The 26142-nt window shown below is 44.6% G+C and overlaps 1 protein-coding gene across 1 annotated transcript in view; it reads right to left on the bottom strand.

Moving 5' to 3' along the window:
• The window catches only part of ALK (ALK receptor tyrosine kinase), a 775334-nt gene that overhangs the window by 555471 nt on the left and 193721 nt on the right, over positions 1-26142 (bottom strand). The window contains exon 2 of the mRNA XM_051843042.2: positions 9975-10094. Coding sequence (XP_051699002.1) covers positions 9975-10094 — 120 coding nt within the window. The remainder of the gene's footprint in view (positions 1-9974; positions 10095-26142) is intronic.

Below are 26142 nucleotides of genomic sequence, written 5' to 3'. Positions count from 1 at the left end.
CTAGGTTGGTTAGAGATGCTCTGTATATAATATCTCAGATGTCCCAAAGCTGTCAAAACAAAAATTCCTCAGCTCACTCATGTCTGCTGAATATGCTTTTCTAGGTTGAGAAGAGACAAAAATAAGCCTGCCCAAAGTAGTTAGAATCACAGCTATGAATTTGAAACCAAAGTAAGTCCAGGCCAAGAAATCCTCCTCCTCCTGGATACATTTCTTTCATGAACCCTAATAATATGACCTCAGACAGGAGGGAGCTGATGGGAATGTCCCTACCCTTCACTGAACTAGAATTTCAGACATTGGAAAGGTCTAGGCTAGAAATTGAGAAATGTGAGTCTCTTTCTTGCTTTCCCCAGGACTGTTCAGCAAATATTCTGATGTACACTTATTGAGAATGTGACTGAGTACAACACACTGAGGTGAGTGCTGTGGCCTAGCGGGTAAAGCTGCAACTTGCAGTCCCGGCATCCCTCATGGGCATCCACGCGAGTCCCAGGTTCTCCTCTTCCAATCCAGCTCTCTGATATGGCCTTGGAAGGCAGTGGAAGATGGCCCAAGTCCTTGGGCCCCTGCACCTGTGTGAGGCTTAGTCCAGATCCAGCCATTGTGGCCATTTGGGGAGTGAACCAGTGGATAGAAGACTGATTCCCTCTCTCTCTCTCTCTCTCTCTCTCTCTCTCTCTCTCTAACTCTGTCTTTCAAATAAATAATTAAATCTTTAAAGGAAAAAAAGGTGGATGCAAAAGGGAACAACATGTGAATTCCCTGATCTCTAATTATGTGCCATCTAGGAAGGATGAGACCACAAACAACTAAGACACAAGGAACATCAGGGGTGTGAAGCTTTGTGGAGAGACATTATCAAACTTGCCCCATGAGAATATGGAGATAAAGTGAGGTCCACAACCTCCCAGGCTGTTATAATTGAGGAGTTATAATGTGGGCACCAGATGCTGGATCTGAGTGCTTGCTATACAGTATCCTAAAAGAAGTTCCATGGAACTTGACAGACGTGTCTTTGCTAAAGGATAGCAAACTTTCCTTATAGGTGCTGAGGGGTCATCAGAGCCAGAGAGATGAAATATTTAACCTCAAATACAAAACTATGTCAGAAGATATCTCATATCAACAGAACTTTAACCAGCTCCTCTGGGTATATGGTTAGAATAATTTGGTTGGTGGGACATTCATAGAAATTGTGAAATTCATAGAAATTGTGAAAATGATTGGGTTGAAAGGAAATATCAGGGAAGGCCCAGATTTTGTGAGGATGGGCATCATCCAATGGGAAACTTGGAGACTGGGATGCTGAAGAAATAACTATTTTCTGTATCAGTTGGAATCTTTTCAGATTTTTTTAAAGTTTTTTTTATTTATGTGAGAGTCAGAGTTACAGACAGAGAGAGGGAGAAACAGAGAGAGAGGTCTTCCATCTGCTGGTTCACTCCCCAAATGGCTGCAACGGCCAGAGCTGAGACGATCCGAAGACAGGAGCCAGGAGCTTCTTCCAGGTCTCCCATGCGAGTGCAGGGGCCCAAGCACAGGGAACATCTTCTGCTTTCCCAGGCCATAGCAGGGAGTTGGATCAGAAGAGGAACAGCTGGGACTAGAACTAGGGCCCATATGGGATTCTGGTGCCACAAGCAAATGATTAACTTACTGCGCCACAGTGCTGGCCCCAAGGAATTTTCTCAGATTTTTAAAAGGCAATGATATTGATATTAAAGAATTCCAACAAATTTGTCCATCAAGAAATTCCAAGGATGGGATGGGTGTTGTACAGTGGGTTAAGCCACAGTTTGGGATACCACATCCCATAGCAGAGTCCTGGTTTGAGTCCAGGCTTCTCTGATTCCAATCCAGCTTCCTGCTGATGCACTCTTGGAGTCAACATGACAACTCAAGCTCCATGTGGGAGACCTAGACAGAGTTCCAGGCTCCTGGTTTTGGCCTGGCACAGGCCTGGCCATTGTGGCCATTTGGGGACTGAATCAGCATGTGGAAGATGGATCTCTCTCTCTCTCCTTCTTTCTCTTTCTGTGACTCTGCCTTTCCAGTAGTTGAAAATAAGCAATTTAAAAAATTCCAAGGAGGAGATACTAGGGTAGGTTATCTACTAAAGAAAAGCTCTTTAATATAGACAGGAACTCAGCTAAATTTTGCCAAATAGAGCAGGTAGGGTTTAGGAAATCTTGTTCAAGGAAAGAGAAAATAAGTGGGGACAAAATGGAGTGAGAACAAACATGGGAGAATGGAGGAAGGATGTCAAACATAAAAGGCACTGACCATGGTGAGGAAAGGCCTTCTTACACTCCTGTCTATTTGAACTCTAGACAGCTTCAATATTGTTGATGAATGATTCCTTCATCTAAAAATTCTTTATTCCTTTGCTTTCTGTGGCTGTATGACCTCCCAGTTCTCCCCCTCTCTCCTTTTTCTCCAGTTCTGCGCCTCGGTCTCTCAAATGCAACATCCTGGATGCCCTCTGCATCTTTATTCTCCAACCTCCAGCTTCAGTCTCAATGCTAATGACTCTCCACCCCATCTCTCTTCTCAACGCCAAGGGTGCTCTCTGCAGGCCATCCTCATCTAGATGTCCTGCAGGTATTTCAAGCATAACATTTCCAATGTGGATCTTGCTAGCTTTCTCCTCCCTCAGGGTATTCTCGTTACCATCTCTCTTTGCTAAATGCTTCTCCTCGTCCTTGTTTTAGTTAATAGCATCTACACCCAGGAATTACTCAAGAGCTGGACTTTCTTGAATAGGCAGCTAAGTCATGCTCACTCTATATCCAAAATCTCTCCCAGATTCTCCTACTGCCCTTCCTCTTCCAACCCAGGGCACCCAAAAGTAACTTCATCCAGCCTCATCTTCGCAAATTTCTCCCGGGTCCTCCAATTCCTGTGTCACAGAGCCTGAGCAGCTTCTGAACATGCCTTTGTACAAATAGCCCCTCTGTCTGAATGTCCCTCTCACTGGTCTCAGTGTTCCCTGGAGACCAAGGCCCAGCTCAGCAGGCCTCATGTCCAGAACATCTACATTGCTGAGACCTCTGTGGAGTTGGCCCTTCCTCCTCTGTGTTCCAGGGAACGTTGAACCTATCTCTCTTACTACAAAGTATGTTTGCCTCACCCTTGACAGCTCCTTCAGGGAAGGGAATGTGCCCTACTTGTCTTTATCCCTGACTTGTCTACAGCACGCCAAGCGCACCACTGGTGTTCAATGCACATTTATTGCTATTCTGCATCCTCGTAGCTGCTGGAGAAACACTAAGGTGGGAAATGATTCAGGCAGGTAGAGATTCCACAGGAAGGACATAAAAAGGAGGACACTGGAGCCAACATTATGGGGGCATCTGCCCAGGGGCGAGAGTTGAAGCCAAGTTAGCAACAGAACAAATACATGGAAAGGCAACCCAGTGATGCTTTCCACTGTTATCTGTCTCTTCCAGTTCGTATTTCTTTACATCTTTGTCCCATCATTGTCTCTTTATTTCCCTTTTGTAGTGTGCTTTCCCTTCTGTCTGTAGCAATTATTTTAAATGGACCCCTTTTGATTTGTTTTTCTCCCCTGTATGTCAGTTGATTAATCACTCTCTTATTCTTATTCAGCCTTTCCTTTCTGCCTTTTCTTCTTCACCTTGAAAATACAATGGAGATCAACTGTTCAGATTTGTTGAGTGGCTTTATATGTCTCTGCTTTAAAGGTAGATGACCACGAGGAGCGTTGTTAAACACATCTCTCCTCAAAACACTTAAGTCAACTGCTTTTTGCTGAAGTTTGGACGACTGGGTTCATAGGATCCTAGCAGGTCAGCAGCCCTCAGAGGTGGCAGATGGCTCCTGCTCCTGAGTCCTGTATGACTGCAGGCATTACTGTTCCCTTTGGGACTCAGGTTTTTTGGCGAATGCATCCACGGGTCTTTTGCTTATCATGCTGTAGATAAAAATACAGAGGCAGGAGCTAGGAAAGGACTTGACTCCTTAGCTCACTGGAGCAGAGCTGGAAAGCAAACAAACACACACACACACACACACACACACGCACACACTGGACCTGGCCTGTCAGGCACAGAGGAATTGATAAGGAAGCTTTCAGTCTTGACAATGGTTCACAAGGGAGCTGGAAGCTGCTTTCCACTGACGCCAGGCTCCTGAGGGCTGGAATGGCTGATCATGGCCAGCCACATTAAATATGTATTTTCAGAAATGTGATCAAATGGACTTCCTGCCAGAGCTATGCAGAAAATCCCACAGGGGGCTGGAGGGCCCTTTTGTTTTCCATTTTTGAGTCTGTGTTAGGATGGATTTTTTTTGAGAGATATATTTAATTTACTCAGTCTTTTCAATCAAAGAAATTGATACATTAACAGGATGGGTGAGGGGTAGGGGTGGCTGTGGCAGCAAAGTAATTAAAAAGTCTAATTTTTTCTTTCCAAAAGCAGCAGCCCCTTAATTGGATAGGTCCCCATGGACTGGAAAGCAGACAAAGTTTTAATAGAACTTTTATTCAAAGTACAACAATGGCCTTGTTGTGCTTGGATGTTGAGATTTTGGGAGGAATATTTTCTTTTCTGGGAGTCAGTGTTCTGGACATCGAGGGGCTGGAGAAATCTGAAGGTTTGCATCACTTTCTTAGGGCTGCCATGACAAAGTACCACAAACTGGGTGGCTTATAGCAATGGAAATTTATTTTCTCACAGTTCTAGGGGCCGGAAGTTCAAACTCAATGTGTTGGCAGGGCAATGCTCCTCTAAAGCTCTAGCGGAGAATCTGTTCCCAACTTTCTTTCAGCTTCTAGTGTTGCCAGCAATCCTTGCTGTTCTTTCACTAGTAGACACTTTATTCTGACCCCATGGTCACATGGTGTTCAATCTGTCTCTGTTTTCTCTTCTTCATCTCCTTTTTTAAGATTTATTATTTAGAAAGTCAGAGTTACACACACACACACACACACACAGGGAGAGAGAAAGAGAGAGAGCGAGAGTGGGAGAGAGAGGGAGAGGGAGAGTGAGAGGGGGAGAGAGAGAGAGAGATCTTCCATCTCCTGGTTCACTCCTCAAGTGGCCACAATGGCCAGGGATAACTAGGCCAAAGCCAGGAGCCAGGAGTTTCTACTTGGTCTTTCCCATGGGTTTAGGGCCCCAAATACCTGGGCCATCCTCAACTGCTTTACCAGGCACATTAGCAGGGAGCTGGATCAGAAGTGGAGCCACCAGGACACAAATCAGTGCCCATGTTGGATGCCAGCATAGCAGGCAGCGACTTTACCCACTATGCCACAATGCTGGCCCCCATTTTCTCTTCTTAAAAGGACCAGTCATACTGAATTAGGGTCCACCCTGATCCAGTATGGCCTAATTTTTACTTGAGTATTTCTGCAAAAATTCTATTTCTAAATAATCTCAGGTTCATAGGTATAGGGGTTTGGGTTAGGGCTTTAAAATATGTTTTTGGGAGATATAATTCAATCCACAGCATGGCTCATATTCTGAAGTGGGGAAGAAAGGATGGAAGAGAAGGCAAGACTACTTATGGTAGCAAGGTATCTATAACCCATGTTTAGGAAGAGATGAATTGCCTGGAGTGGGAGACTCTCAGTTTAAAGACATCAGTTTTTGGTCCTATAGCTACTCAAGGTCTTACACCCCTAGACTGATCATTCAGACCCAACACAAGGTCATCCAAGAAGTGAGAGTGTTCACCAGAGAGGAGCTCATCTTTGAAATCACTGCGTGATATGACAGTGAGAGTGCTCCAGCTGGAGTCAGAAAGTCTGGGCTCACTGTTTTCTAATTGCTCACCTGCTCTACAACTTGAGAGCACATTAACAAATTCTTTTTCCCCTCAATTTACATTTCTGCAAAAATGAGATATAAAATAATTTCCATCCACTACAATTTTTTAATGCAACCTAAATGAGAAAAGGGCATGTAAAAAGGTTTTTACAAAGTATCACATTTGAAAAAAAAAAAAAAAGCAATGAAAATTCTCTTTCCCCTGCTCTTCTTGGGCAGAACTTCTGGCCATTCTTTTTAAAATGGTGATTTGGTTCTCCCTGTACCCAGAGTGGGACAATATGAATGAGAATTTGGAAGACGCCATCTGTCCCTGGCTCTAGAACTCAAGGTGAGTGTCGCTGACTTTCAGAAGCCCCGGGGACCTCCATCCCTCAGCACAGGGTGCTGACAGGACAGACTTTCATCTCAGCTGTTAGAGCCTAATCCTTTAGCCAAGCCTGTGAGGAAGTCTACAGATGTCAGGGCTGATGACAAAAGGAAAAACAAACAGCAATCTTCCTTTAGATGCCCTCCCCCTTGCAAAGTCTTGGGGGAGGAATGCACTGCTCGCTCGTGATGAAATTAGTGGGCGCTCATCGTTGAAGACAGAAACGAGAAAAGAGATGTAATCTGATACTGACTGCCACTGAAGAGAATATATTTTACACAACATGAAAGGCCCCAACGTAAATTAGAAGAAATATGGGGAGATTTCAAAAAGGTAGGTCAAACTTTTTCCTCAAGCAGATAATTACAGGCTGGGGGTGAGTAAATCTTATTAGCCTCTCTCCACCTCGTCTCTTCTCATAAAACACTGGTAAGAAAAAAGCCACATTCAATTCAAGACCGGACAGCTTGTGTGAGGGGCACCGGCCCCCACTGCCCATCACAATGCCTGTGGTCGGGCTGCCGATGCCTACTTTCATTGCCCTTCCTCCTGCCCCCACCAGAATGCAGGTGAAGCCAGGCAGCCGAGCAGGAAGCTCCAGGATGGTCCTGCCGAGACGCGTGACTCCACACTGTCTGAAAAACTATCCCTGCAGGCAGTGATTTTCCAGTCAAATTTCTCTGCCCAAGTTTGAGGTCTTAAAATTAATGAAGTTGTTAACATTTCTTAAAATGTCTTTCTCAGCCGGCGCCGTGGCTCAATAGGCTAATCCTCCACCTTGCGGCGCCGGCACACCGGGTTCTAGTCCCGGTTGGGGTGCCGGATTCTGTCCCGGTAGCCCCTCTTCCAGGCCAGCTCTCTGCTATGGCCAGGGAGTGCAGTGGAGGATGGCCCAGGTGCTTGGGCCCTGCACCCCATGGGAGACCAGGAAAAGCACCTGGCTCCTGGCTCCTGCCAGGATCAGCGCGGTGCGCCGGCTGCAGCGGCGGCCATTGGAGGGTGAACCAACGGCAAAAGGAAGACCTTTCTCTCTCTGTCTCTCTCTCACTGTCCACTCTGCCTGTCAAAAAAAAAAAAAAAAAAAAAAAAAAAAAAAAAAAAAAAATGTCTTTCTCGGCAGCTGAAAGGTATAGATTTATCACCCATGGGCCTGCTGGTCTCTTTGGTTCATGGACATGCGGGCTGAGTCCCCACAAGCATCCTTAAGAGGATCAATCTTGCCCTTAACTCTGCCTTCATTTGCCCTGCATTGGGTCCCAGTGACAGTCCTTAACATCTATGCTCTGAGGTCAGCCCACGGGGAACACTCTTCATGGAAATCGACCTGGCTTCCTCTAGCAGTATTTCTATGGCCTCTGCGCTCTGAGTAGGCAGGATCAAGTCTTGTATTTGTTTTATCTTTGGCATTTGGCACTGGGACAGGCACAGAGGTGGTGGTGGTTGGAGGGTTGGGGTGAGTGGGTTCTTCATCAGACTCAGCTGAATTACCTGTGGCAGGAAGGTAAAAAGAATTGCCATCACACCCAGTCAAGGGGCCACCAATCAGGAGTCAGTTCTGTTCCCCATGAATCAGCAATGATGGTGCTGACTTTGGCACCTTCATCCAGCATTTGGGCCACAAAAGGCCAACGGTGTGAGTCCTCACCACCACCAAGAAGGGAAACCATGGGGATTCCAGGCCACAAGGAGACTGTGAAAGGGATCTTAAGAACCATCCAGATCTGCTCCTTTGTTCTAGGGCACATCACTCCTCACTCATTTGACAGATGAGGGCCGCCTGGCCCAGAGAGGGGGAGTGGGTGTACAGGGCCATGCTGTGGGTAGGCAGAAGCTTCCTAAGCTCCAGGGGTTGTCTCCTTTCAACCTACAGCCTCTCTGAAGGCAGTTCACAGGGAACAAGTATGTTGTTCTGTGCAACACACAAGAAGTAGACCTACATTTTGGGACTTCCTGCATTTTATAAATGTTGTTCTCTTGTGGAGATACTGAATGACTTTTAAGAGCAAATTCAAAAATGCTATCTGAAGACCAGTTGTATCACAAATCTGGTTACAAAGCATTAAAAACACAAAAGACCAGATTTCAATTATTTACAGACACTTGCTCTTATCATAAGATGACACTCAGTGCCTGGCTTACATAAAATCAAGAAGTACTTCTTATCGGAGATCTCCTGGGAACCACGGATTCTTCTTTCCCACTGGTGATGTTTACGAGTGGCAGAGAACATCACAGCACAAAGTATATTTCTAACTGCCCCAGGGTTTTTTATGCATTTATACTTTCAAGTTTGAAATGAAAGGTACCATTAATATGAACCAAGACTAACCATAGATGAAGGATAGCAGGCTTTGGGTTGGGAACTTTTCTACCTTGAATGGAACATCTCTATTAGATACGTTCTGAATAACTCAGGCCCAAGAGCACGCACTGAATAGCAGGAGGAGGTTAATACACACCCAGAGGGAATCTAGAACTCTGTGCTGGATTGGGATCATAAATACTTAATTGAATCAGGCTTGATGAGAACATTCCATCTTTAGAGGCTTTTTGCATTCACTCATCACAAAGGTATCTTTCTGAGTGTCTTCCATGGGATGGGATCAAGTGGTGGCCAATGCACAGGTTACCTCCCTCCTGGGATAGATCCTGGATGAGTTCAAAAGAAAGAAAACTGGGGGCCGGCACTGTGGCGCAGCAGGTTAAAACCCTGGCCTGAAGCACCGGCATCCCATATGGGCACCAGTTCTAGTCCCAGCTGCTCCTCTTCCAATCTAGTTCTCTGCTATGGCCTGAGAAAGTAGTACAAGATGGGCCAAATCCTTGGGCCCCTGCACCCATGTGGGAGACTTGGAAGCAGCTCCTGGCTTCAGATAGGCGCAGCTCTGGCCGTTACAGCCATCTGGGGAGTGAACCTGCAGATGGAAGACCTCTCTCTCTGTCTCTATCTCTCTCTGTAACTCTGTCTTTCAAATAAATAAAATAAATCTTTTTAAAAAAAGGAAATAAAATTGTTCTCTTGGAAATGCATCCACTTTCCTCCAAACCTACTCTTTCCACTGCAGAGGCATGGCTGCTAGGAGCTGTTAAGATGAGCACTGACAATTATTCCAACACCATATGATTATGACCTTCTGAGGGCTCCCAGGACAAGAGCTGCCAGGCTGAACAGGTGGCCTCCTGAGAGCAAAACTGAATCCAGGGCAAGAATTCTGGCTTTGTAGCTAGATAACCCACTCTGCATGATCGTACTAAACTCAGTTTCTACAGCTGTAAAAATGGAATGGGACCTGTTCTCTCTACCTCTGAGGCTGTTGTAGAAATCAAATGCACTGAAATAACATTGAAGAACATGTTTGAGAAACTTTAAGGAGAACCATGTAGATGGGAGGCGGCCATTTAAGGGACACTGGAAGACTTGTGACTCTCACAACAATCCTCTTTTAAAAGATCACTACTGTTAGAAACACTGTTGGCTAGAACCTTATGCAAAATGCAAATAAGCAACACACCTAATTATTGATAAAGGGATGCAGCAAATATCATATACCATAAAGGCTGGGGGAACAGATACAGCAGAAACAAATCTCTTGGCTTCCTCCAGGCTATAGTGTGCAGTGGGACTGGTCTAGGTGGAATGGTCTGGTGGAGTGAGGCACCACTGGGACACAGCACAGCATGATTCTTTTTATGCAGGGGTCCGATGGAGCCCTGGAGTACCATTTATCTCAAAGCTGAAACTCACAGCTTCCTTGATGGTGACATAGTGATGGCATATCAGAAATAACTATCAAAAATGTACTTACCATATCGGCTGCGATGGGACAGGAAAGGGAAGGAATCTTTCATTATCCAGGTCAGATTCCATGAGAAATAGTCAGGAGGAGGAGAAGGCCTGTTTGTTGGTGATTCCAACGAGCTGGGACCTGGACATAAAAACAAAGAAGAAAACACTGACCCGTGTGCCTAAGATATGTCTTCCAGCTGTCATTCAGTTTCAGTCATAAAGAAAGCTCACAAGGGGCTTTCATGACTTTCATTGGAAAGATGATGGAAAAGAGGGCTGAGCCATTAGTCGGTAGAGTTAACCTCAGGACCTTGATGCCCATTTTACACTAACGGCAGCCAGATCTAAGAAGATCTAACACTGTGGCCAAGGCCATGCTGAGAATCTCTGGAAGATGAACTAGAAGCCAGACCACTTAATGGCTTAGTCTAACAGCTCTATTCAATGTCTATTTTGTCTATAAGAATTTGTGCAACTTTATAGAGAACTTCAATTCATCTTGTCCAAATAATATCTCCATCTCTGCTTTATATTCAGACTTGTAACTTCATCTAATGTTGTTTGCTTGGGTTATTGCCTTATCAATGAGAGGGTTGAAACTGCATTCAGAAGTTATGAGTACTGACTATTATGCTATTTTCAGGAGGAAAAAGGCGAGGTGATGGGTTTTCCCATATCCAAGAGTCTAGAGAGCCACAAATGATTAATGTTTCTGATTTGCATGAGAGAAAGAAGGGTTGAGAAAAAAAAGGAGCAAAGCTGTATTATTCCCTTCCTTAACAGAACCTCAAGTGGATTTTGTGTGTTGAAAAGTCATTATACTATATCTACAAATCAAATGAGCCCACACTGCATGCTCTTACATAGTTCTTCCCAGAAAATCCCCAACTCAATCACTATTTGCTAATGTTTTCATGGCAGACAAAGCTTTTCCTGTTAAAGAAGGAGGAATCTGTGAATGTGTTCTGTTTAGTAGATAGATGTGTAACAATATTGAGTGCAGTGCTGAGAAGAGGAAAGGAAGGGAATGAGAGTTTCTTCTGCAGTTTCCAAGGGGCAGGTTGCTGAGCTCTTGATCCACATAATGTTACATCGTATGCACAATGACTCTCTGAGACAGGAATTAGCATCTCCATTAGGTGGATGCAACAACTGAGATTCAGAGGGCCAAGTTATGGAAACAGAAGCTGAGTCCAACCTTGCCTGAGAACAAAAGACCATGTTCTACCCCGAGTGAGTCTCTTTCGAGTGACTCTGAAAAGGAAGTGGAGGAAGAAGAAAAAGAAGGGAAGGACACAGGGTCAGCAGAAGTGTTTTTTCCAGCCTATTGCTTGGCAGCAGTTCCTTCCACAGCACTCCTAGCCCACACGCCTCCAGGTCCTAGCCTCCTACCTCCAATTCCATTTTACAATGAACTCCACTTCACACACTAAGAAAATCTCTGGCCTGGCTGCCCCGCCTAGCCTTTTGACCCCTTATTGTTTTCTCTACAGGTGCTGCATTTGGTTAAAGCTGAACACAAGATGATGTGCCACTGGAACTAGATGGGCACTCTACAGTCTCTTTCCCCCAAAAAAGAGAAAATAAAAATGTTCATGTATCTACCTTCAATTGAGTGTAGTAGGAAGTGCTAGCTCCTTGGACACCCAAAAAGAGCTTTTAACTTCCCTCCCCCTCTTACCTACAGAGATTAGGATTCAGTTGCTTGGCACCAGATACATTTTTCTGTAGCATTTTTACAAAATGGCTCAGAGCTTTTGAAATGCACTGAAAGAGCCCAGAAGCTACACTAGTGAGTTTGCAGAGAAATGCCATCTCATTTCACCCCTACATTAGCTCTGTTTTAGAGATGGGCAATGGGGCTCAAGAGGGTGAATGCCAAGATGACTTGGATTTTTTTAAACTAGGTGAAGTTTATCAGATTTTTTAATATGTATTAAGTACATATGGGCCAGGCACTGTGCTAAGTGCTTTAAATGTGTGATTTCACTTACTTCTTATAATAACTCTGTGAATAAGTACTATTCTTTGACCTCATTTTGCAGCTGAAGAAACCGAGGTTTAAAGAGGTCAGATGTCTTGATGGCAGTCACAGCAGCAGGTACGAGATGAGAGAGTCAACAGACCAGATCACCCCAAAGCTACAGCATCTGCTCCTTCCAGCACCCTACAGGGGTGCCCACAAACTGGTGCAGGGTGGTTCTCAGTGCTCTTTGGGGTCTTGCAAGGCTCCATAAGGCAACGGCTACGGTTGGCTGGCACCACTGTGCATGCTCCAGAAAAAGGCAACATTGACAAGGGACTGGAAGACCCTGACAAGCAAGCCTCTACTCCCCTCCCCGGCCCCACAATATACCCATGTGAATAAAAATTGGCATTTCTATGTCTGAGTCATCACCTTAGCTCAATTTTAAGTAATTCTGAAGTAACAGGAAGACAAAACTGAAGCTATATTCCTTATTTCCGAGTGATGTCATTTTTGTTAACCATTCAGTTTGGGAATGGTATTAACTTCTTCCTGGATGTGAGAGGCAAGGCGGATGGGGTTAGGCTTCAGGAAACACTTATGAAGCTGTGAGTGGGCACAGAATGGCAGATGACTTCCTGGATGTGAAGAACCAAGCAGATGGGGTTAGACTTCAGGAAGCACTTATGAATCCATGAGTGGGCACAGGAAGCCAGCTGACTTTTCACCTGGATGGAGGCCAGGTAATATTTCAGGGATTTTATTTACACACACACACCTGAAAGCATACAAAAGAAAGGTCTATGAGGGTCAAAGCATGACCCAGCAAGGGGATGCAGACATCCCTGGGGGTGATCCTTAAAGACATAAGCTTAAAACATTTTATATCCCAAAATGCTAACAGGTCACTGGGCATCTTTATGGTTGAAGACAATACAGGAAGTGGAATTTTATCCTGCTCCTAGAGGAGCTGCAAGAATTCTGGCCTCACAGATCCCCAGTGTGGTCCTCAGAGAAGGGTAGGTAGAGTGATTAGTTGGTTGAGGAGACTAACAGAGGGGTCAACCAAAAGATTGGGTTTCCAAATCCAAAACGACAAACACCAAGAAAACCAATAAAATTTTCTGCCAAAATTGGAAGGACTGAAATGAATGCTAATCAGTGCTGACAGAACATACTTAAAGGTAGGGTATAGAGAAGAAGCACATTTCACAAGTGCAGAGTGAAGAGGCACTCTGTTCCCTTCCACTCCTCATCCTTCTCCACCCTCACTCCTAGTGGGAAGCAGGTTCTCCAGCATCAGGAGAAGCCATGCCATGAGAAGAAATCCAGTTAGCAAGAGAAAGGCTTGTCTTTTGGCACTCCGTTCTGACTTATGGGGCAAAGGTGAAAGTAGGGCGAAGCTTGGACCTGGAAGAGACAGATGGGAGGAAACAGATGCAGGAGCTTCCAGGTAACCCAGTGGGCAGATCAACGATGGCCTGAGAGAAAAAAGAAAAAGAGAAAAGAAATGCACCAGGACTGAGGGCATTATTGGCTGGCTCCCAGTAGGACTGTTTATGTATTTACAGTGATTTCCTGAGCCCTTTCTAGGCACTACAGGGTGTACAGGCAAAGGGACAACACCACACCTGCACTGAATCACCCCGAGTGTCCTCAGCTTAGATTTCAGAGTCCATCTCTATAATTATTCCCATGTACACAATGCCAACTCCTCTGCCAGCTTCCCCCTGCACAAATGTGAAGCAGCTGCATGTAGTCCTGGGAGAGGAGAGCAGGAGGAATACACAGTGAGGCCAGCAAGTCACATGTCACAGCCAGAAACCTCAACAAGACCCCAGGGACCATGCAGGAATTCTGCTGCACTCCACGACCCACTCAATCCAGCCCCCTCTTTCCAGCACAACCATCTTAAAACTTACTCTTCCTCCTCCTCAAGCCTCCCATTCCCTCATCCCTCAACATTCTCAGAGAATAACCTTGCTTCATATTTCACCGACAAAAAAAAAAAAAAAGCAAACCTATCCGCCCACTTACAGATAAACCTACCTACCCACTTTCTTCTTTCCTGTTTTAAAGGATAAAAGCTGTCTACACCCTTAAGCAGTGTCAGCCTCTCCACTTAGGTGTTAATCTTGTTCCTTCTTGAGGGATCTTCTGTGATAGCTGTCTCCCCTTTCTCCTGCACCAACAGTTTTCCACCTCTAACAAGTCAATCTCAACTGCAGCAAACATGTACCAACTTAAAGAGGAGAAAGAAGTCTCTGACCTCTTCAGCCATTGCCCTATTAACTCTGCTTCCATCTACAGATAAATCTCTTCAAGGATTTGTCCCTGCTCCTCTCCACATTCTATCTCCCACTTTCTCTTAATGAAGTCAAGACTGTCTCAGCTTCTCCAGGTCATAGTCGCCAGGGCTCACAGGCTGCAGAAACAGCGGGCAAGTCTCAGTCCTGATCTTAGTGGCCCTCCCAGCAGCATGTCCCCCCACCGGCCCCTCCCTGCTTCTTGGACTCCTCATGTTTTGGTTGCCACATGGTCCTTGGCTCCCTCCATCCCCAGTAGCAGGTCCTCTTTATTCTCCTTTGCAGATCTTCCCCAATTCCCAGCCCATACCAGAGGAAAATTCTCCACTTGCCAGCAGCACTTGCCTAGGAAATTTCATGGTTGAATACTGAAATTTTGCTACAGTAGTTCTAATTAGCTGATGATGATCAATGGCCATGAATTCCAGAGCATCCCAAGACACCAGATCATTGCTGCCTCAATGAAACCTTTGCTGACCAATGAAAAAGGGAACTTTTTAAAGATTAATTTATTGTTTATTTGAAAGACAGAGTGACAGAGAGAAAGATGCATCTGCTGATTCACTATCCAAATGGTCCCAACAGCTAGGTCTGGGCTAGGACAAAGCAATGCCAGGGCCAAGGAACTATATCCTAGTATCTCACATTATCTCACATGGGTGACAGGACCCAAGTACTTGAGCCACAAACCACGGAGAAATCCTTGACTTCTTTCTTTTTCCCATACATCATACCAATTCATCAACAAATCGTAATGGCTCTACCTGAATTTTTCCCCTTCTCATCTTTTCTCCCAGTATCTTGCACTGCCCTAAGCTCTTGGCTGGTCTTCTTTCAGTCTGTTCTTCACACAGCAGTTATACTGACACTTTGGCCCTTGGCTTTCAAATCTGTTGCCATAGCCAAGTCCTTAAGGGCCCAACATGATCTGGATCTGGCTCTCTATCCAACGTAATTTCCAACCATTTTCCTGTACTTACGGAGCTTAGTCCTTCAGGTCTCCTGTGATTTTCTGACTCACCAAGCACATTCACACCTCAGAACCTTTGCAGGAGCAGTTCTTGGACTAGAAAGCTCCTCCCTCTCAGAGGCGTGTGGTCATTCCCTCTCCACTTTGTCCAAGACAAAGTGTCGCCTCCCCGTAAAGGGCTTCCCTAATCATCCAGTGGAAATGGCTCTCATCATAAACCATTCTCTATCCCCTTGCCTGCATTATTGAATTTCATACGCATATGTATGTATACACACATATATGCATAAATATATGTGTATGTATCATGTAGATTCATTTGTTTATTTTGCACCTCCTGCACTTGTCATTCCTATGCCTCTATGCCTGGTACACAGTAACCACTCAGTTAGTATTTGCCAAACAAATGAAAGAGCTCTGGTGAAAGTTCTTAGCTCTAAAAATGGTAATAATAATAATAATGCACACTCTCAAAACTCTCATGGTTCTAGAAGGGCCAGATTAGACAACGTGTATGTGTGACACACTGTTTAAATATCAGCCATACTACCATTAATATTTTATGCTTCCATCCTCTATTTTAGAATCCAAAATGGGAGTCTTAGTCCTTTTCCTCTATCTGGGGGATCTTGTGTCCATGAATACAATGTCCAGAAACCAAAAGTACCCCCAAAGAGTTACTTCTCTATTGTTCACTAGTTAATTATTGAATATGCCAACTGTCCACTGTCTTGACTACCCAAATTTAAGCCAACTGGCAAGGTCTATTTCCAATCTTTATTTTTACATGTCGCACTGTGTGTCTATTCATCCTTAAGCCAATGTACATAATACAGTAAACAGATCATAAAGAGCTATATGCATGTGTGATGGTTATTTACATGAACACCCTGGGTTCACTAGCAAGTATGCCTTACAAACCTAAGCCTATAAAATGTAACAAATGCTTCTATGTTAGACTCTCTTTGGAACTGCTCCTACCTCGCTCTGTACCCTTTTTAATTATTTATTTTCTTCCCACCAATAAAACAATCAGTCACAGTCTGCTAGTTTTCCCCTCCCATTATTTGAAAGCACACTTAATAATGTATTATTTTACAATGATTCTGGTACACACAAAGCAAATCTTAATGTGGTCAAATAAACAGTTGTCCAGATGTCAAACACTGGTAAGCAAACAGCCAGGAGGGAGCACAGGGCAGGCCTTCATTGGGTATTGTCAGGCCAAGGGAAATGGTCCGAGTATTTACTGGGCTGAACTCACACCTGTTCAGCCAAACATCCTCAGTCAATTTGCATGACTAGAGTTAGCAGTGATGTTGGAGTTATAACACGCAGTTAATTTATTCTGAAAAACAAAAAGGTTGTTTCAGAGGAAGAAAAGGGAAAGTTAGCAGATGCACCTTTTGTCCTAAACACACAGACTGCTTGCACCTTCTCTAGGCCTGGGAAATGAGGGGGTTGACCTAGCTGTTTGTGGAGGTCCCCTCCGATTCATACACATTTGGTTCCCCACAACCTGCTTTCACATTTTCTTCCAGCTGGCTCATTCAGAGAGGAGCTGTTAGTGTCAGGGGCAGAATGTAAATGGAATTAAACAGCCCCACTCTGCCCCACCTCTCTCAAAGCCCCACTCCCATCCCGCTAGGAATGTCTGTGCTCTTTCTTGGGGGGAAGCTCAATCCTGAAGCAAAAAGTCCTCTCCCATAATATCTTCTTATGCTGTTGAAAGGCACGGTATTTAACACATTTTTCTTGCCTTTCTCCATTCCATAAGAACTCATGTGTAACTACTGAGTTCATTCAGTGGTGAGCTACATCTGTTAGTCGATGAATGCAAGCATCTTTCCCAGGCACAGCTTTAGGGAATTCTGGTGGCAATCACACAAAGGAAATTGTCAGCACAGCTCCTGCTCACGGGCAGTAGGTTACATGCAGGGTATTTTAGAGACACCCCAGAAAGTAAATCACAAAGGGGCATGTAGACTTGGTCACTACCTACCTTTTCAGCTTTATTTTCCAGTAAGAATCTTTTCAAATTCCATGGTACCCATTACATCCCAGTCTCCAAACTTTTGCCCAAGCTAATTTCTGCCCAGAATGTCTTTCCTCATCCAGTGCTTTTCTGAATCTTACCCTCTCTTGGCAGGCCAACCCAATCTCTCCTGCCCCAGGTCTCTATCTTCCGAGCTGGGTTCTACCAAAGCAATTGAGCTGGGATTCAAGTTACGCCAAAACAAAATTTGAACTGGTCCCCCTGCCTCCTTAACCTCTTATGGCTCACTGCACAGTGGCATTAGGCTATTCATCAAACAGGCTGTTCCATCTACCTTGGCTGTTCATGACAACAAATTACAAGAGTATATTAATTTCATTCATAAATCTCAAGCCTCAGGTTCACTGCCTATGTTATTTTTGCTCACAGATTTATTTTAAAAATATAGAAAAACTTCACATGGCGGATATTGTTAACCTTCTTGGAGAACATGCTTCTCAGGGCCAGGGGCAGGGGTAGACCGGGGCACAAACATATTTAATCAGTTGAGATATCATGTCTATCCAGGCCACTAGTGATTTATAATTCACAGCCAAAGTCAGATAAAGAAGGCACTGTGGCATTTGATGCTCTCCCTTCAGAATTTGCAAATCTCTTTGATAACACAAAGTCTCTATCCGTTGACCCATCCGGAGATGACCTCAGTGACACGAGAAAGCCCCTTTGGACTTGCCTATGAGCCCTGCAATGTCTTCTCTTGCCATTAATCCCTGCTTCAGCTGGGCTTGTTCACTAGTCCTACCTACCTTGGCACGGTAGACTCACTGCCTTTCTGTAGTGTGAAGACAGCTGGCATTTTCACTAACCCAGGAGGGCAATGGAGACAGTATCAATCTCCAGGAACCTAGAATCTTAACACTTGCTCCTAACCCTTACCCTTGCAAGGCCTGAGTGCTTCCATAAGCATGCCAACATGACTGTATGAATGCTCTGGGGCCATTTCTGTGACTTGCTTGTACTCTCCTCTTTATGAAATTTACTTCACTGTGATCTCAAGCCTATTTTATACCCCCTCCCCAAATATGTTGACTAGAATAATAATCAAAAGAAAGTCTTTGAACTGCCACTGGGCCTTTCATCTTGTGATCTCAGAGAGCTTTTCCAGGCACTAAATAATTAATGTACTGAAAGCGACACAAAGTTGGGGCAGCCTGAAAATCCAAGTCCATCAACAAAAGACCTTTCTCTTTTGGAGCAAGGGAGTCCTTGTAGGGATAATCACCCACTCGCAGGCCCAGCAGTCTCTGGGTATACCGGACAAGAGGCTAAAAGCTCTCCAAGAACAATTGGCCCTTCTCTTGACCTGATGTTTCAAGTTGGGAAATAAGAGTTACCAGGGTAACCCCGAGATTATTCAGCAAGCACTGTAGGGAGGGCGTGGCTCACTTTCTCAAGAGGGGAGCTCCAGTATGGAAAAGCAGGTACCAATTCCTTTCACACTCACTAAGACTTTCGCATTCACTGGTGATGTTCAGAGCCATCCACTCATGATCCTTTCAATGACCCTTTTTGTTAATCTTTTTCACCGATGAAGAGTTCAAGGCTGAAAAAACACAACTGCCCTACAGAAGACCACACATCTGGTGAGGATCAGAACAGGACCAACAATTGCACACCCCTCATATGTGGACCAGCTAGGAATGTCACCCTTCAATACCAACCCCTGCAGATAATATTGATTCCCCTAGAGAACTAGAGCAGTGAATTAAAGGCAACAGGAAGACCCATCAGATCACAGATGCCTGAAGAAGCAGATCCCTCGGGCCAACCAGGAAGGTGATCTGGAGACACACACCTTCAGTTAGGGCAGCTGGCTCTCCTGAGCCTCAGGCTCAGCCAGCACTGTTTCCATGGCAATCACTAACCAACCTGAGACCTGGGCTCTTGAAACAGAGCCTTGGTTAGTCCAGGAAAAGGATGTTTAGGGTGAGGGGAGGAAGAGAGACAGAACACTTTTACTAACTTCTAGTCCTTTCAATCCTTGATTATCTATTTGCCACTCCTCTCATTTCAGGAAGAAGAGTATATACTCCAAGAAGCCATAACCCTGAATTTCACACTGCTCAGCCCCAGGACCTGTCACCCATCGATGGGCTCATGTCCACAGACTGGAAGCAGACAGTTCTAATGGTCTGGTGTGCTGCACAGAGACCTGGGTTCCTGGGAACAATGACTGAACATAACCTTGAGTAAGCTGCTTAACCTTTTTGAAGCTTTGTTTCTTTGCATATAAAACAGAATTCATCATGCTTTCCCATCCAAGTTGAGGGACGCTCAGAGAATTAATGAGACCATATATACAAAGCCCTCGGGCTCTTTTGAAGAAAGGTACACTAGAAATTCTTGCGCTGTTACTAAGGGGCATGGTCATGATGCTACATTTTAAAATATTCTTCTCCTGTATTACTAAAATAAACTCAGCCGGTATTAAAATAGATAGGCCAATAGCCTAATTTGCTCCTCTGACACTGTATCATCTTTTTGCTTCCATTCATCTTGCACTGTGAACAACAGTGGTCGGTGTCGCCCTTGACCCCTATGCAGAGATTCAGATGAGAGTAGGCAGGCACTGTAAAGACTATTTGTCTATGTCTTCTCATCACATATACAAAGAAGTGGAAATAGGAAGGGAAAATGCTTCGCCCAAGGTCATCTTGTTAGTGAAAAATCAGGAATCTGATCTTTCGACCCCCTCATTCGGTGTATCACCCGACCATGGAAGAAGGAGTAAAAAAAGAAAAGGGCAAAGACATGGGGACGGATATACTCGTTTTTGTTCTTTAAATCTTTGAATTATTGCTTAGCACAATAAAACTCTAGGATTAAAGTAAATAAAACAAAACCATGGCTGAAGCTGATACTTCATGTGTATCTTTCACACATGCCAGGTTCTGTGCTAGGTACTTTACAACTGCTGTCTCACAGAAGTCCCATAATTTTCTGAGTTGAGGATTATTATTTCCATTTTTCCAATGACTATATTGAGACTCAGAGAGGTTAAGTAACTTGAGTCAACAAGGATGGAACTAAGATTAATTCATTCAACTAATAATTACTGATCATTCCCCATTTGCCAAGTTCTGCCCTGGGAAATTGGGAAACATCACTGAGCAGAAACAAACAGTATCCTCTTAGACATCTTGTCCGAGGAGCTTAGAGTGTGGCAGGGTAGCAGAGAGCAGCTAACCACCTCCGAGATCTGTGTAACGTCTCAACGTTCATGTTTTGTTCTGAAGGAGAGACAGACCGGCCTTATGGGGATGTGTGAAGGATTTAACTTCATCATGAAGACCAAGGAAGGATTACCTGAGAAGTTAGTGCTTGAGCTGAGGCCCTAAACTAGGTGAGTAGGCTAGTCAAGGGGAGTGCAGTCCGGTGGGAGGCCAGAGAGGGTAGGAGTCTCTCTCAGCCCAAACTACCTGCTCCCTCACACCAAGAAAGGTGGATGTTATTAAGGCACCCTGCTGTATGGGCTAAGCAGGATGCCACTGTCTAGCATAGAACCTCTAGAAATGATACTGATTGCTCTGGAGTAAGGAACATTAAATTAAATACAGTATAAAGAGACTGACCAGATCATATATATCTGAAGCATTCTCTTAACTAAGATAGCAGAACCCTTCGGGTCATCCAGGAAAGGAACTCACAATTGCCACCTAGAACGGTTCCAGCCCCAAGCCAGGACTGACCTGTTCCGAGTCACCTTCCTGCCTTCTCTCTGATGCCCAGTCTGCTGGCCACGTTTGCTGTAGGGAGGGGGCCTAGTGTCCAGGCACCAGGGTTTACCCTTTCATTTTGGTCTGAAACCGGAATTATCTTCTGGAAAACTGAAGGTTAACACTACCTCTGGAATCACTCTTGCAGCCATGTAGGTTCCAACGATAAGCCTGGATTTGTATTCCCTTCACTATGTCCCGGATCAACAACTCCACAGCCTGCTTTCCCGACCATCTTTTATTTTGCTTTAAAGATTAGGTTAAGAGAAGCAAGAAGGTAGGGACAAGGGACACTTAGAAGAACAAGAAATGAATAGGGAGGAAGGTGAGGGAGGAGACGGTGAGGCAAGGACACTAGCATTAAGGAATAGGACCAAAAATAAATAAATAAGAAGAGGAAAAGAAGCAAAGTAGAGAGGGGGAGAGAGCCACATCTGATATTTTTCACTAATTCGAACTTATCAAGTGCAAGTTATTCAAAGTACCACTGTAAAAAGGCCATAAAGCACCTTGGGGAAACCATGAAAGTCACGCTGCTGCCATACAGATGAGCACCCTGGAATTAGCTGCCAGAGCGATGTCTGAAAAGAGGAAATTCAATGGCCCACACTGCTGCCCCTCCCTTCTCCCTCCTGGCTCCCACCCCCCTCGGAATCGACTGGTTCTGAAAGCAGAGGCAGTAATTTGGGAGCAGCAAGTGTGAAGGAATGTCGGAGCTGTGATTTGCCTTCATGCAGCACATCTTGAGTGCATCTTTCAGAAATAGAATCTAAAATACACTTTCAATTTCACCACAGAAAATCTGAAAAAAAAATCAGGAAGGCCTAAAAGAAGAAAATAAATATTACCCATACCTGCAGCATCCAAAGAAGCCAGCATTAACATTTTATGGTATATGGTTTGGTGACTTGGTTTTCACTCACCTAACAAGGCAGCATTTAACTGGGTAAGCTGAGATGGACAGCAGAGAGTTCCCCTCCACCCATGAGATCTGTCTACAGGGCTGACAGAAGTCAGCCTTTGGAACCACTTGAGGGGTCAGCACCAGCCAGCTCCTGGAGCACCATGCTTAGAAATGTGGGATGTTCTTGGCCCTGGGCAAAGGCCTGCCATTAAGTAAGGCGGCACAGACTCTAATGGTCAGACGTGGGAAGGAAGGACAGGCCTGTGTAGATTTGAGAGACGAGTGGAAGGTGGAAGCAGCAGAGATCAGGAAGAGGTAGACAGATACACTGTGGTCTGTACCCTCAGTGTATGAAGGCGGAGCAGTAAGCACTTTGTGTCTGGGGGTGCCTCAGAGAAGCTATCAGAAGTGAAGACCACAGGAAATGAGTCGAGTCAGGGCTAGACCCTAAAAGGCAGGTGCAGTACATTGATTTTATGATTGGAAGGGATAAAAATGTGGAACTTCATCTCACTCTCAAAGGGACAGCCAGTGAGGATAAACTGTATATACAGTCCTCTCTCTGCGGCCAGTGACACCCCCTCAAGTGCTTGATAGCTCTTCAAGCCCCTTCACCTGAGCCTTTGATCCTCTTAAGGGTTTCCTAAGATACGAAAAATAGTTTCAACATACAGAAGTGAAAAATGAAAATCAGAGAGGTTATATCAGCACTTCCCAACCATTTTCACATCCCGACACATACAAAAAATAATAGTTGTATGGCCCACGAAGGTAAACAGAAGAGATTGCCTGCAGTCAGAAGCAACGGGCCCAAGGGCTTGATCCTCCCAGAGTGCTAAGGGGCTCCATAGTTTGGTGTCTCTGCACATCTGTTAGCCATCTGAAGCACAAACATGACCATGGCACACTTCTGGGGGAAGGAAGTCCTGGTTCAGAGGCATGGCCACAGTCACACAGTCACAAATGACGGGGTGTGCCTTTATGCTGTGTCTTGTCATGGGAATCTCCACACAGCAGACCTGTTAGCCACAGGAGATGGCTGTGCCTCACTCTGGGCAGCCAGAGTCAGACAAGGGGCAGATGTGAGCAATGTTGCTCACCATCACAAAGCAGGTGACACAGGGGAATAAGGCCTCTAAAGGTGGACTCCATGGGGCCTTAGAAAGTTCCCATCAAGAATTTGTAATTGCTAAGAGCCTTTACCAAAGAAAAAAGGAAAAAATTGGCTCCTTTCTCCACTCAGAGAAATTCAGGGGAAAAAAATTCCACAGGATGGTTATTGAATGGCCAAAAAGTAATGATTACAAATGACTGAGTTAACTGCTGTGCGTAGCCTCATCTGTCATCATACAAATGTCTTATCAGAAGTCTCATCAGGATTAGGGGCTCATCATGACTGATGACATTTGTCGACCAAGATGGCTTGGCTCCTTCCCTCTCCCCTTCAATCATAGTGGCAGCAGAAGCCTTCTAAGGTTTAAGCATAAACTTTGAGAAATTGCTTTCGGCAGTGACTCCGGGAGTGGCTTCCAAGATAATGGACTCTTTTTCCACAAAAGGCTCTCTATCTTCCCACAACCTTCCCGGGTCTTGCTGTCTTCGGAGATTCTCAGCAGCACAGGAAAGAATGGCTGCTAGCACCAGGTGGAAAGGAAACTAAACCTACTGGCCTGCTGGATACAAGATTAAACTAGATATGAATGGGTCACAGGCAGACACTGTCTATACAACATTAAACCTCTGGATGAAAAATGAAAATATTTCCTCAAATCCCCTAATATCTCTAAATGCAAACTGAAGATTTCCATTCTCATCAGGATAATATCAATCCAGTCCAAGACAAACAGTTGGAAAAAGCATTAAAAATATTTGGAGTAGGTAAAAGAAACACATGCTAATTGGATAATACTGCCTATACTCATAGCTTATAGGTGTGCAGATTTCACAGGAGGCTCTGATAGTGGTCTGTAAAGATGAAAAGGTGAAGTCAATTCATTACTAATTATCACACTCAGCACTGGGAGGAAAGGTCTCCCTTTGTCTCTGGCCCTGAAAATAGACTAAACCCTTGATATTTGTGCAGGCTGCATCCAGAGACTTCTGGAATCCCCACATTCAAGAACACTGCTGTAGCATGTCATCATTTTCATAAAATGCCTTGTCACAATAGTCAGAAAATAACAAAACATTCACAAGCCTAAGTGACTCAACAACCACACCCTCCCTCATAGCATGAGATTTTCAAATTCTTATCTCAGCAAAATGACAATTTCTTAAATATAATTTAGATTCACTTGCAAACAGTAGAAACTTTATTAAATCTGCCATTACTGAGATGTTTCTGTAGCCTGAACATGAAATTGGAATAAAACCAGACACAAAAGCTACTTTTGCACCTGTGTTAGGGTCCCAGAGTTGAAACAGGCCTGGGAAGGCAAGAAGTATCAGCATCCCCTCCAGAAGTTCTAGCCACAGATTCCTTATTGTACCTATAAATCCATACAGTTTCCCTGCCTGGGGAAAGTAGCAATTATATCTATAATATGTTTAACTAACCCTAGAGGTGAAAATACTTGAGGAAGGCATATTTATGGGTTGTTGATTGCCAGGAAGTACTACGGACTGAATTCCCTTAAAATTAAACGTTGCATCTGAATCCCTAGAATGATATAATTAGGAGGTGGGGCCTTTGGGACATTGAGCTTTTAGCAGAGTCCTCATGAATGGGATTAGTGCCTCTATAAAAAAAAAAAAAAAAAAAAAAAGGCCCAGGGGCCTACATTGTGGCCTGGTGAGTTAAAATTAAGCCATAGCTTGCAATGCCAGAATCCTACTTTGGAGCACCAGTTGGAGTCAGGAAGGGAACTCACAATTGCCACCTAGAAGCTTTTGATCCAGCTCCCTGCTAATGCACCTAGGAAAGCAGAGGATGATGGCCCAAGTACTTGGGCCACTGTCACTCATATGGGAGATCCAGATGGCGTTCCAGGCTTCTGGTTTCCCCCTGGTCCAGCCCTAACTGTTGCCTCTCCCTCTCCCTGACCCTGTCTCTCTCCTACTCCCACTTCCCTCTCTGCAACTCTGCTTTTCAAATAAATAAATCTTGAAAAGCCCAAAAGAGATCCCTCTTGTGAAGATAATGGCAAGAAGCACCATCTATGAACAAAGAAGGGGGCCCTAACCAGACAAAGAATCTGCCAACACCCTGGCTTTGAACATGCCAGCCTCCAGAACCGTGAGAAATAAATTCTGTTATTGATAAACTACCTCATCTATGGTACTTTCTATAAAAGACTAAATAGATTAAGACAGGGATATCCCAAAGATAACAGTATTGAGCTCCTGAGCTTCAAGAATGGATTTTTTAAAAGCTTTTATTTTAATGAATGCAATTTTCATAGGTACAACTTTAGGAATATAGTGGTTCTTCCCCCCATACCTGCCCTCCCACACCCACTCAGATTTAAGTGGAATGACATAAACCCAACAGACACAAGCACTGGAATGTGAAGCAGCCTGTCAGGGAAGGCAGGAAGGAAGCTAGGAAGTATCAGGAAATCCACTTGCAGAGCAAACAGGAGAGCCTGATCCCAAAGGGAAAGATGCTGGTGGGCCACTGAAGAAGAGTCACCCAGCCACGATCCCTGGAACTCCTGGAACTCTGCAGGAAACACGGGAGGGATCCGGGAGGAGAAAATCTGCTGTCATCCCAGCAGAATCAGATGGCAACCAGAGCCTCTTCCAGCTTTGCATGATCACTGCTTACAGAGATGTGAGACAAGACCTGCAGAATTCATGAAGGGGTCTGTAAATTAGATAAAGGGAAAAGGAGGCCAGATGGAGAATCCAATATAGTACCACTCTGTCACTCCTCAGACATCAGACTGGCCTAAATTCAACTCATAGCTCCACCACTTACAAGCACCTGTGACCTCACACAAGTTACTTAACTTCTCTAAGACTTGTTTTCCTCATTTGTGACATCAGATCAGTAATAGAAACCTTATATGCTTGCCTTCAAGATGCCATAAGTGGGCTTATGAAGCACTCTTAGCACAATGTCTAGCACAGAGTAAGTGTTCAGAGAATATAATTTATAGTATCATAAATAATAATTTCATTATTGTTATAGTAATTAAAGGAAATGCTGGGGGGGGCAGCACTGTGGCAGTGAACTAAGCTGCCCCCTGCAACACCAACTCATATAACAGTGTTGGTTCAAGTCCCAAGTATCTACTTCCTATCTAGCTCCCTGCTAATCTGCCTGGA

Source organism: Oryctolagus cuniculus, chromosome 2 (assembly GCF_964237555.1).
Source record: "Oryctolagus cuniculus chromosome 2, mOryCun1.1, whole genome shotgun sequence".
NCBI lineage: Eukaryota > Metazoa > Chordata > Mammalia > Lagomorpha > Leporidae > Oryctolagus > Oryctolagus cuniculus.
Note: the sequence above shows the minus strand (reverse complement) of the source record. Positions and strands in the feature narration are given on the sequence as shown.